The sequence below is a fragment of the Sceloporus undulatus genome, chromosome 5 (genome assembly GCF_019175285.1).
Source record: "Sceloporus undulatus isolate JIND9_A2432 ecotype Alabama chromosome 5, SceUnd_v1.1, whole genome shotgun sequence".
Lineage (NCBI taxonomy): Eukaryota > Metazoa > Chordata > Lepidosauria > Squamata > Phrynosomatidae > Sceloporus > Sceloporus undulatus.
In genome coordinates, this window is record NC_056526.1 from 117,124,223 (window position 1) to 117,134,737 (window position 10,515).

At 37.6% G+C, this 10,515-nt stretch overlaps 1 protein-coding gene across 1 annotated transcript in view; it reads left to right on the forward strand.

Moving 5' to 3' along the window:
• UBE2K (ubiquitin conjugating enzyme E2 K) overlaps nucleotides 1-10,515 on the forward strand; it is a 47,837-nt gene that overhangs the window by 12,960 nt on the left and 24,362 nt on the right. Inside the window, exon 2 of the mRNA XM_042468026.1 lies at nucleotides 9,723-9,816. Within this exon, the coding sequence (XP_042323960.1) occupies nucleotides 9,723-9,816 (94 nt within the window). The remainder of the gene's footprint in view (nucleotides 1-9,722; nucleotides 9,817-10,515) is intronic.

A 10,515-nucleotide genomic window follows, 5' to 3' on the forward strand; every position in this document is an offset into this window, starting at 1 on the left:
TTTCGTAACCCGAGGTACCACTGTATATTGTTATCAGGGTTAGAAAAAAAACCGGATGTTTTTTAAAACCACATTGTTTTGCTTGTTTGTTTGTTTAAACCAGTTTGTGCACAAATGGGTAGGCTACACCAATATAGGATTACATCAGAAAATAAAGTTGCTTATTACAGTTCAGTTGTTATGGCTACTAGTTTAAATAATAATTCTTCTTAAAAAGTGCTCAGCCAAATTGTTTAATTGAAGTTATGTTAATTCAAAGATTTGTTTCTGAATGGCATTTCTTACACTATAAAATAAAGTGAGGAAAAAGAAACATCTGACACTGGATATTGGTTTAACAGTGAATAACTGCCCAGAAACTGTTAAAGTTAAAACATTTAACTGCAAAGAGTCATTGTTGTTCCAGTAAGAGGCTTGTAAAAAACCAATAATAGCCAGATTTAAAAAAATATGAATAATCAATAATAATAAACAGAATTGTTTTTTCTTTTAAAGTCATTTGGTTTAAACCATGGTTTAAACCAGCTTGGTTTAAACCAACCAACCCTGATTGTGATTGTTTTAAAAACATTTATTTCAGGTTATCATGTTTACTTATATTTGGATCCATGTTTTATTCTCCTCATTGTTTAAAGATCAGCCATCAGAGAAAGGTGATAGTTTGCAACAACAACAACAATAATGTGGTTTTTATTTAGACATTTATACTCTATCTTATGATAAAATCAAGCTCAAGACAACTTACAATAAAAATATAAATCATGACAAAAATTCAACACTATCATAAAAAGCATAGGGGCAGACTGGAAATATCTCAGTCTCAACTAAAAAATGTATGACACTATAAAATAATCAAGAGCCCATTTTAAAACAGGAGAAGTTGGAGGCTGAAAAACTATTCTTAGGGGAGTAGTTTATAGTTTAAAAGATTAAAAAACCCTAATGACATTGTAAGTTTCAAAATACAGTGGGGCCTCCTTTCAGCATCCATGGATGGCAAGCTCATGGTTGTCCCCAGTGAAGCACGGGCAAATGGTGGTGCAGTCGCATGCATGCCAGCCACAGATGCTGGCAAAACGTCAGGAAGAAACTCTTCTAGAACATGTCCGCATAGCCCGAAAAACCCACAAAAAATTATCAGTTCTTTCCTCTTCTAGATTATTATGGGGAATTGGAACCTTTTTCATCTTTAGCTCCAGATTCCAGTTTGGGAAAGACTGGCAACATCAAGACATCTGCCTAAATCTAGAACACAAATGCCATATCAAAAGCACACAGAAAAAAATACCAAGCAGTATTTCACACATAACTTCTAAAAGCAGTACAATGCCTTTTTACTTAAAAGTAAGTAGGAGAGAAAGAGGAGAGCCATTGTGGTGTGATTTGAATGTTGGACTAGGGCACTGGGAAACCAGAGTTTGAATCTTTGCTCAGCCATGGAAATCTGCTGGTTGACCTTGGACAAGTCACAAATTCAGCCTCAGAGCAAGACAGAGGCAAACCCCCTCTGAAAGAATTCTATGAAGTAAACCCTTTGATGGGTTTAGGATTGCCACAGGTCAGAAATAACTTGAAGGCACACAATAACAACAGGAGATAGTATCTTGGTAGCAGTTTCAACAGAAACATGAAAGTACAGTACAAATGACAAGCAGCTCATCACATATACAGTGCGCCAGCGTATAACGCGGGCGCGCTTTACGCAGTCTTGAGCATACGCGCTCAAGCCGCGGGGCTCGCACAGAGCTCAAGGGGCAGCGCGTCCCATTCAAATAAATGGGCGCTTGCGCCCATGGCGCCCCGCACGCCGTCGCACACGAGCCCCATTGTTTCCAATGGGGCTCGAGCATAGGTGAAATTCACCTTACATGGCGGGGTCCGGAAAGAATCCCCCACGTAAGGCAAGGGCGGACTGTATATGAGTAGCAATTTAAGAGATCTTTCGAAAGCCCATCCTGTATGTGTCTGCCTAGAAGTGGGAGAACTCATCCTAGCAGGTGCTTCTGAAACAGAAAATAAATTATTTTTTACTTATCTGCTCTGATTTAAGAAGCATGTGACTTTTTCCAGTAATGTATAGTTATTTCAGAATCTGGAGTTCAGAAACCAGTTGATTCAGAATTAAGTAAAGAAAACCAAAGATGATTTGAAGACAATGAGAAGAACCATGAACCTGCTGACTAAGAAAGATGTGCCAAGTGCCAGTTAGCTGAGAAAGTATAGATTGGCAGAAACTCTATATTAGTGCTCTGGGAAGTTGTGAAGTGCTCCAGAAGGACAAGGAAAGACCAGAGCACACTGGACAAACACAGCCTGCCTTCGGACAGTCTTTTAATAGCTAGCAAGAATGGGGGGGGGGGGGGGCAGAGTCAAATGTAGGATGTGTTGCTTTGGAAAGTGGGATTCCCAGGAGGAACAGTGTTGGGGAGCCAGGGGACTGCATTAAAACCTAGCTTGGGGAGCCATGGGACTGTATTAAAATTTGAGGAACAACACACATTTGTTGCCACTAGTTTCTTAATTTATGCCAGGTGTAAAATCCACTGTTTTCTTTTGATTTTCTATTTTTTTAATAAAATAGAAGTAAGGTCCAATGTCAGACTATTGAGTTGGAAAGTGTATTGGCCTCAGCCATTGAGACATGACTTGCGTGCCAACATTCTCTTAATTTAACAACACTACAGTAAGACAGAGTGCCTGTTTTAAATGTATAAAAGCCTGGAGGGTACAAGTTCGTTATATAAAAATCTCATTGGAGATGAGAAGGCATAAATAAATAATACATACTTGGGCTTTTAAATAGTCTCATGAGGAAACGGAGACATCTTTATAATGATGAAGAAAAGGAAAGTGTTACAAGCTGAGGCGACATTTCCAGTGTGCTTTTGGACTTAATACAATCTCCCTGCTTGTTCCAAGAGTATAATGGGAATATGTAGAGGTTGGGAAAGAAGTATCTGAACTTGTGCTTCTCAGTGTTAAAAACATATACATCATGATGTTTGAAGTCTTCTGGAGTGCTACTGCTTTGGCTAATTGTACAAATCATCATATTTAGGGATGCAGCCAGAAATGTCTGTAGCTCACTGTAACTGTTTGACTACAGTTAGTTGATATATGTAAACATTGTAACCAGATTAGAGTGGTTAATTTATTAAAACTTGACTTTCCTGATTACCTCACGGAAAGCTTGTGACATGGTGATACTTTACATCTTGCGATCATAACATTTTTAAAAAGTTTAAAAATACATTTCTGAGGCGGTGAGCATCATGCTCTATTAACTCCAAAGAAAAGATACAAATAATCTTTTTTTGTGTTTTAGAAATTTCTCTCTACACTGCTTTCTGAAGCAAAGAGTGCTTTATCATAATAAAATATGGATATGAATAAAATATGGATAGACTCAGAGCTATGCATATTTTATTAATTTTATACTATTTTAACTAGATAATTTTAACTTTCAAAATTGTTTATTGTGATGTTTTATTAATGTTTTATCTTGTGAGCCGCCTTGGATCCCTTTTTTGGGAGAAAGATGGCATAGAAGCTAATAACTAACTACTGTAAATAAAATATGACATAAGCTAACAAACCCAAGTTGCAGGTTACTTGACCTATATAGAATGTGGCAAAGAGAAATATAAACTCTTCTAGGATTACTATAATCAGCTGGGTAGAGCCAGAAGGATTTTTACTTTTGACATTGCATTTGTTGGTGTTGTCAGTCATTTATTAATTAATTTATAACATATCATCAATTAGAAACTGAATGTGAAGCAAAACCTACCACTCTACTGCTTCTATCTCAAGAGGTCTATGTTGGTTTTCCACTCCGACTGGATCAACTCATATGTACCGAGGCCAGGGCAGGCACTCAGACTCAATACCCTCAACCGTGTAGTGTGGAGGATTACATATTAACTTCCCTTCCTGTTGGTGTATATCATAGCCTCCACTCATTGTCTTTCTCTCAGGCATGCATACGCCTACAAGTGAAGAAGGTTCTAGAACTTTTGGGCCCTCTTAGGGTTACTCCTTCAGAGGTCAATACTGGACACGTATTGAATATTTTGCTGTTGTTGGCAACCAAAGGTCTTTCCCTCTTCCATCCAGTTTGCCTTGCTGCTGTCTCTGTGAGCAGCTCCATTGAAGCCCTCCTACTTCCTTGATCGGCTGGTTTAGAGATTCCTGAGGGGCTACAAAAATCTCCACCCTCTGATCTTGATGCTGAGGTGGAATCTTTAGTTTGTCTGAGACATCTCTGTGGGAAGCCCTTTGAGCCCATGGCCACGTGTGACCTCCGTGTGTTGACTTGGAAGATTGCCTTCCTGATTTGCGATTGTAATGGCCAGATGGGCTGATGGATTGTCTATACCTCTGCTTCTATCCCTACTAGGCCATCTTCAGACTCAACGTCATTTTTCTGCTGAAGGAGGTATCAGCCTTCTATTTGAACCAGGACTATATTCTGTCTGCTTTTTTCTGAGAGATGCTGGCACTGTCTCAGTAGCTCCAGACTTCCACATCGATAGGACTGTGGCATTTTGGGCCTCACAAAGACTTTGTATGTTATTCTTCCTTCAGGAAAAGATTGCGTGTCTCATTGCAGTGCTTTGCAAAATGGGTGGCACCAGCCATCCACTTGACATACAAACTGGCTTGATGAGTCCATTCTACACAGGCTGTGGCCATGTCTTCTGCCTTCCTGGCAGGTGTGTCACTCAAGGACATTTGTCATGCACCTTCCTGGTCACAGCCTATTATTCATTACTCACTACTTAGTGGACTTTAGGTTGAGGATTGACCCTGGCTTTGGGAGAGTTCTGCATTCCAGTTTGCCTTGAATGTACTGCATTCAAGTTTAACTTGCCTGTTCTTTTGTACTTTGAATTCTGCATTGTGCTTATATGTTTCTGTTCCTTGAAACTGTTTTGATACCATTTGCTTGGTGAGACATGATGTTCAGATTTTATGTTTTAAGTTTTGCTTTTCACTTAATATTCAGTAAAGTTTTGACTTATTTGCAACGATATTCACCTCCTTCTTGTGTGTTGCTTGCTAACCTCCCATTTTTATAAGGCACAGAGACCACGAAAAAGGAGGAGGACAGGTTTCATACTTGTAACTGTAGTTCTTCATTGTGAAGATTCTGTGAATCACACAAATGAGTAAGCAACCTGTCTTTCTTTGCATGGTCATCCATGCCCTCTCACAACCTTTCTTGTCATACCCTTGTCATGTCCTGCTGGTCCTTGTGGATGGCTCCATTGGCATCCATTAGCAAGAAGACACTTTATATAGGATTTCTGGAGATGGGTGAGGCTACCACAAACTGCTTATATAACTTTCTAGAAGTTTCTGAACAGTGCTCTGTGCAGGCACAGAATAAGCCATTTGTGTGAGTGCACAGATGACCACTCAAGAAGCTACATTTGCAGGTATACAACCTGCCCTTTTCCTATTTCCGCTAACATATTAGCCATTTATCAGTCACAGAGAACAACCTGTTTTCTGTCCTGACCATAGTGTAGCTGTAGGGATGAGAGCAAAACACTTTTTAAATCCTGTCCTTTGTAAACAAATGTGACTTGGCTATGAACACAAATTGGGGACATTTCAGGGCAAGAAGTAAATATGGGAAAAGTTAACTATTGTACACATTGCTGCTGCTCCACAAATATTATACCCCTGATGCTATTTTGTAGAAGAGAAGCATCATCACAACATATTCAAATTACTTTGTGTAGTTTATTCTTACCCATAAATTTTACAGGAGAGCTCTCTTACAGTATGCTGGCGATTAAATGCCTCAAGAGTAGATACCAGTACTGTATGTTGTTTTGTGACATTGTGTTCTGTCTGTACTTACTATGCAGTAGCACAACTGGTGCTCAGAGCTGAGAAGGAGAAAAATGAACACATTTGAATGTAATCCTGATGGCTGCACCTATTTGAGTTGTAGTTCTAGTAGCTGTGATCAGATGAGAAGACAACTACACTGAGGATATGTATCTCTGAAAGATAGTCTGTTCATCACATGCAAGTATTTTGAGAATTTCAGCTAGGCTTTTAGATATGTGTTTCATTTGTAGCAGGCTAGGCTGCAGGTTAGATCCAGATATTTAGCTTTTTATAGAAATATTATATGAAAGTAAAATATGTCTGTAATGTGAGGCTGCTATATTTTATAGATGAAGATAGCAGTATACTTGAGAAACACCACTGACCTGAAGAGGCGGTAATCGGGACATGTTGCTGAGTTTAAAATGCAGTCTCTTGTTCCCCTAGAAAGGAGAAGCCAAGGACTTCTCAAATTCTTAACTTTTTTCTTGCAAATAGTTGGCACCCTCATTGCTTACATGGTAGGTATGAACTAGAATAGTTGCTTTAAAAGAAGTTAGACTTGCTTAGAGTGTCTTGAAAAACCAGTTTTCTTGACTTGGCAGAAATGTTGCCAGAGTAAGTGGGCAGGATAAATGCTAGGGGACAGAGTAAGGCAAGATCCCCAGCCATCAAGTATGCAAATTTTGTAATGATGGCCAACATGAGTGTTAGGGAAGTGTTACAAATGTGTTAAATGGAGCTGATGTTGAGATAGGTGGTGTTTGGGAGATAGGTATTTATTTTGTACCCTTTAATAAATGCAGCTTATGTTGCATGTTATAATTTTAGTCCCTTTTATTTATCTGCTTCTTCTGAATGGGTTCATTCTTTTTTGTATTCCCTTGTCAGCTTCCAGTCTCACAGAAAGTAGATATGAATTTGGAGCACCGATGTTGGGATGGAGGCTTCCATCCCATGGTTTAGGTTCCTCTTCCATGGCTTGGGTTTTTCACAGCTGCAGACCCACAGACTAATAAAACATTCCATTAAAACTGTTCTACTGAGTTCTAAAGGAATCACTTCTCTATAAGCCAGCAGTAAAGTTATAGCCATAATTAAATAGTCCAGCAAGAAAGGGAAATGGCTTCTTTATTTCTGCAGCCTATTGAGTGCAACTGTAGCTATTACTCCTGTTGCACCAGTGGCAGGAACCACTAACCATCGCTGAATGATAATCGGGTGTGGAGTGAGAAAATAAATTCTGTACCTATAAGGAAAGAAGCAGGCATCTTGATCAGTACTTTGTGTGGATAATATCCTTCTCTGATGTTATTAACTGAAGCTGGAAATGCTAGACAGCCAGCAACTGTATGCTTATACCACTGATGACCAAAGATGCCTTTGGTCCAGCATTACATTCCTGGTGTTACTGAAAAGAACTGGCTTTTCCTGCAGAGTGCCTTATTAGATGATCTGACTAGGATTATGCATAATTAGCCAAAAAGAGACAGATCTAAGAAGTTGCTCCTTCAAATGGAAGCATTTCTTCCAGGTCTGAAAGTCAAGTCTTAACAGAAGCTTCTAGTGGCAGAAGAGCAGTATTTTTGCTGATTCCCTTTATAGTTATTCATGAAAATGTGCACACTGTTACAAAGGGCCCTTAGCCCTCTGGAGTACCTTTTCAGGAAGCCATAAAGGAAAGTAAAAACGGGGGAAATTTGCCTCCCTGTTATTTTAGGAGCATTCCTGAACTCTGCTCACTGGAATTGTGGATACACTCTTCAGTCAACTGAGTGATAAAATATGTGTCAAAATTTGGCCAAAACATTAAGATTATGAAAATGACAAAGAGGATAAGTAGCAACAGGTTTGATATTTTTGCTAATTAGAAAACCAATTTAAGTAGTTGTTAATGCAAGACAGCCTAAAGGAGTAACTGATCTCTGTGTTATAGTTTCCTTTCTCTTCATGTCATTTGAAGCAACACACACACACACATCCTCTACTACATTGTTATTACCACAGTAGCCTTGTGGGATATGTTAGACAGTGTCATTTAATGAGCTTTCAGGTTGAATGAGGATTTGCATTTTGGCGTACTTGGTCAGTGCTCAATACTCCACCTGAGATGGATGGCTTTTAAGGCTTTTAAGGATCCCACAACATACCCACTAGGTAGTTACATTGGAACTGGTGGTTTGTTTTTTGTTGCTGTTTGGAGATGCTTGCAGTTATAGCATCAGTGGGAGAAGTGTTGTTATACTGGTAGTTTTGACCATGATTATTTTAGCTTCTAACTAAAGATATGTTTCCTTCACTCTTGCTACATAGTAAAGTGATGCCAGTAATCATATGTGTGGACAGAGTTCTCTTAATAGTTTATGGTGTTATCTGTGTTTAGAGTATTTGCAACTTGCTCTTCAGAATATTGAGTTCTAATGCAAGCAGTATCCTGTCAAAAACTTAACTAGACGTAAACAGCATAGTTTTAAGTATGTGTCTAGAATATTTAATGTAAAAGGCCAGTTCAGATACCCATCATGATGGGTACTTTTTCTCTGAAGCATTTATAGTCCTTTCTTCTCTACACCCTATTGTAACTAAAATAACACACATACGTTCCTCTTTATCTTTGGTCCACATTCCTCTCCTTACTTTGTGCATACTCTGTATCTTTAAATTGTAAACTACATGTGCAGGGCTTATCTGAGTTGGTAAAATGCTATGCACTTTGGTGCTGTATAATAATGGCAGTACAATGGCATTCTTCAAATATTTGACCATAAGGAAATGATGAGGCCTGTGAGATAATAAATTGCCAAATAAATTGCAGTAACTATGTATATACTACCATTCTACTTCCAGGATGTTTTCTTCCAAATGTCTTTACTCTGCAGCGGAATAGAATCATCCCCTAGATTTTTATAGCAGTAAACTGTTGCAATTAAATCTTCAGTCTGCCATCTTCCTTTTAAAAGTAATTTTCACACACCCTCGCTTTGAGATAATGGTGATATAGGAAAATAATAGAGATGGATAAATCTCAGGATGTGACTTAACTGAAAGTATCGTTATGCATAGCAGAGATCGTGTACTACTTCTCACTGTCACTTGTATATTTCTTTGCTGACTATATTTTAAAACTTAGCAAGAAGTATAATTTAAAACAGAATTTAGAGCTATTTTGGAAAGTCCTTATATTGTTTTAAAGTTAATTGTTATGTGGAATAAAAAAGTTCTATCTGTTGTTAATTGGATCTTGTTGATTAGTTTTGGGGGTTGTATCTGGACTGTAAATGCAATGGAGTAGTAACTTCTAATTTAAATATAAATATAGACATCTTGTACACTGGTTATTTAAATCCCATTTACATGAGTTGAGATTTAAGAAGGTTAACCATGAGCCTGAACAGACAGGCCAAAATAAAGCTGCTTTGGGTCACTTTGGAGGTATGCTATTTAAATGACACACACATCTTAAGAGGCCAGAAGCTATGCCAAAGCTGTGCTCCAGTTATTAGGCCTGGAGCATGCCTTTTGGTGTTGCTTCTGGCCTCTTAAGATGTGTGTGTCATTTAAACAGCATACCTCCAAAGTGACCCAAAGCAGCTTAATTTTGGCCTGTCTCTTCAAGCCCCATGCAAAACTTGGCACTAATCTGCTTTTTAAAATGTTGCTGAGGGTCCCACTAAATGTCTAATCCAAATTTATTTTAATGTGACCACATACATGTATTTTCAGAGTTGTTAAAGTTATGTGGCCTCTAGGTTGAATCTTTTTTATTGGCTATTTTTGGTAAATGGCTCTAAAACTTGTATTTCTCTAAATTTAAGAGAAAAGATAATCCAGTCTATATTTAGCATCTAATTGTATTTTTTTCTGTTTTTATTTTTAAGACAAGCAAAAATCAAATTAAAGTAGATCTTGTAGATGAAAATTTTACAGAACTAAGAGGAGAAATAGCAGGACCTCCGGACACACCATATGAAGGCAAGTAATATTTTTGTATAAGCCATTCATGCCATTTTGCTGGAATTTGAAATTTATGACTAATGATTTTTTGACACATTTTGAAGTTTATTACAGGAGTAAAATATCTTAAAGAGAGATTTGCAGTTAATCATTCACATAGAATATATAAAGGTTGATTTCTGATTTGTACCATACAATTGTTCTTGATAGCTTATACACATAATGATTTTACACATGTTTGGGAATTAAGTATGTGATAATTGATGATTAAATGTCTATATGCTTAATAGTTTATTGTGCAGTTTATTGTGCAGATACCTTAAAAGAGTAGTACAACAGTTTTGAGGAGACTTAAGACTTATAAATTAATTGAACATTGAAAAATTTCAGTCATATATTTGATACAGTGTAGAGACAATAGAGTGTATAAGAACTTTCATTTCTAGGACCAAGTTTTCAAGGCTTTTATTTTTGCACGGGAAATTTGGATTGTTTCACAGGTCTTTTGGTTCCCCCATGCTCCCTTCTCCCTGGATACAACATTGCAACAAAATTTCAAGCAGCTGCTGGGTATCTATTGACATGTAAACACAAGGTTTTAATGTGTTGTATAGACCTGTCTCCTTTGTATTGTAAAGCACTATGTACAGTGATAGCACTGTGTAAATAATAATAATAATAATAATAATAATAATAATAATAATAATAATAATAATA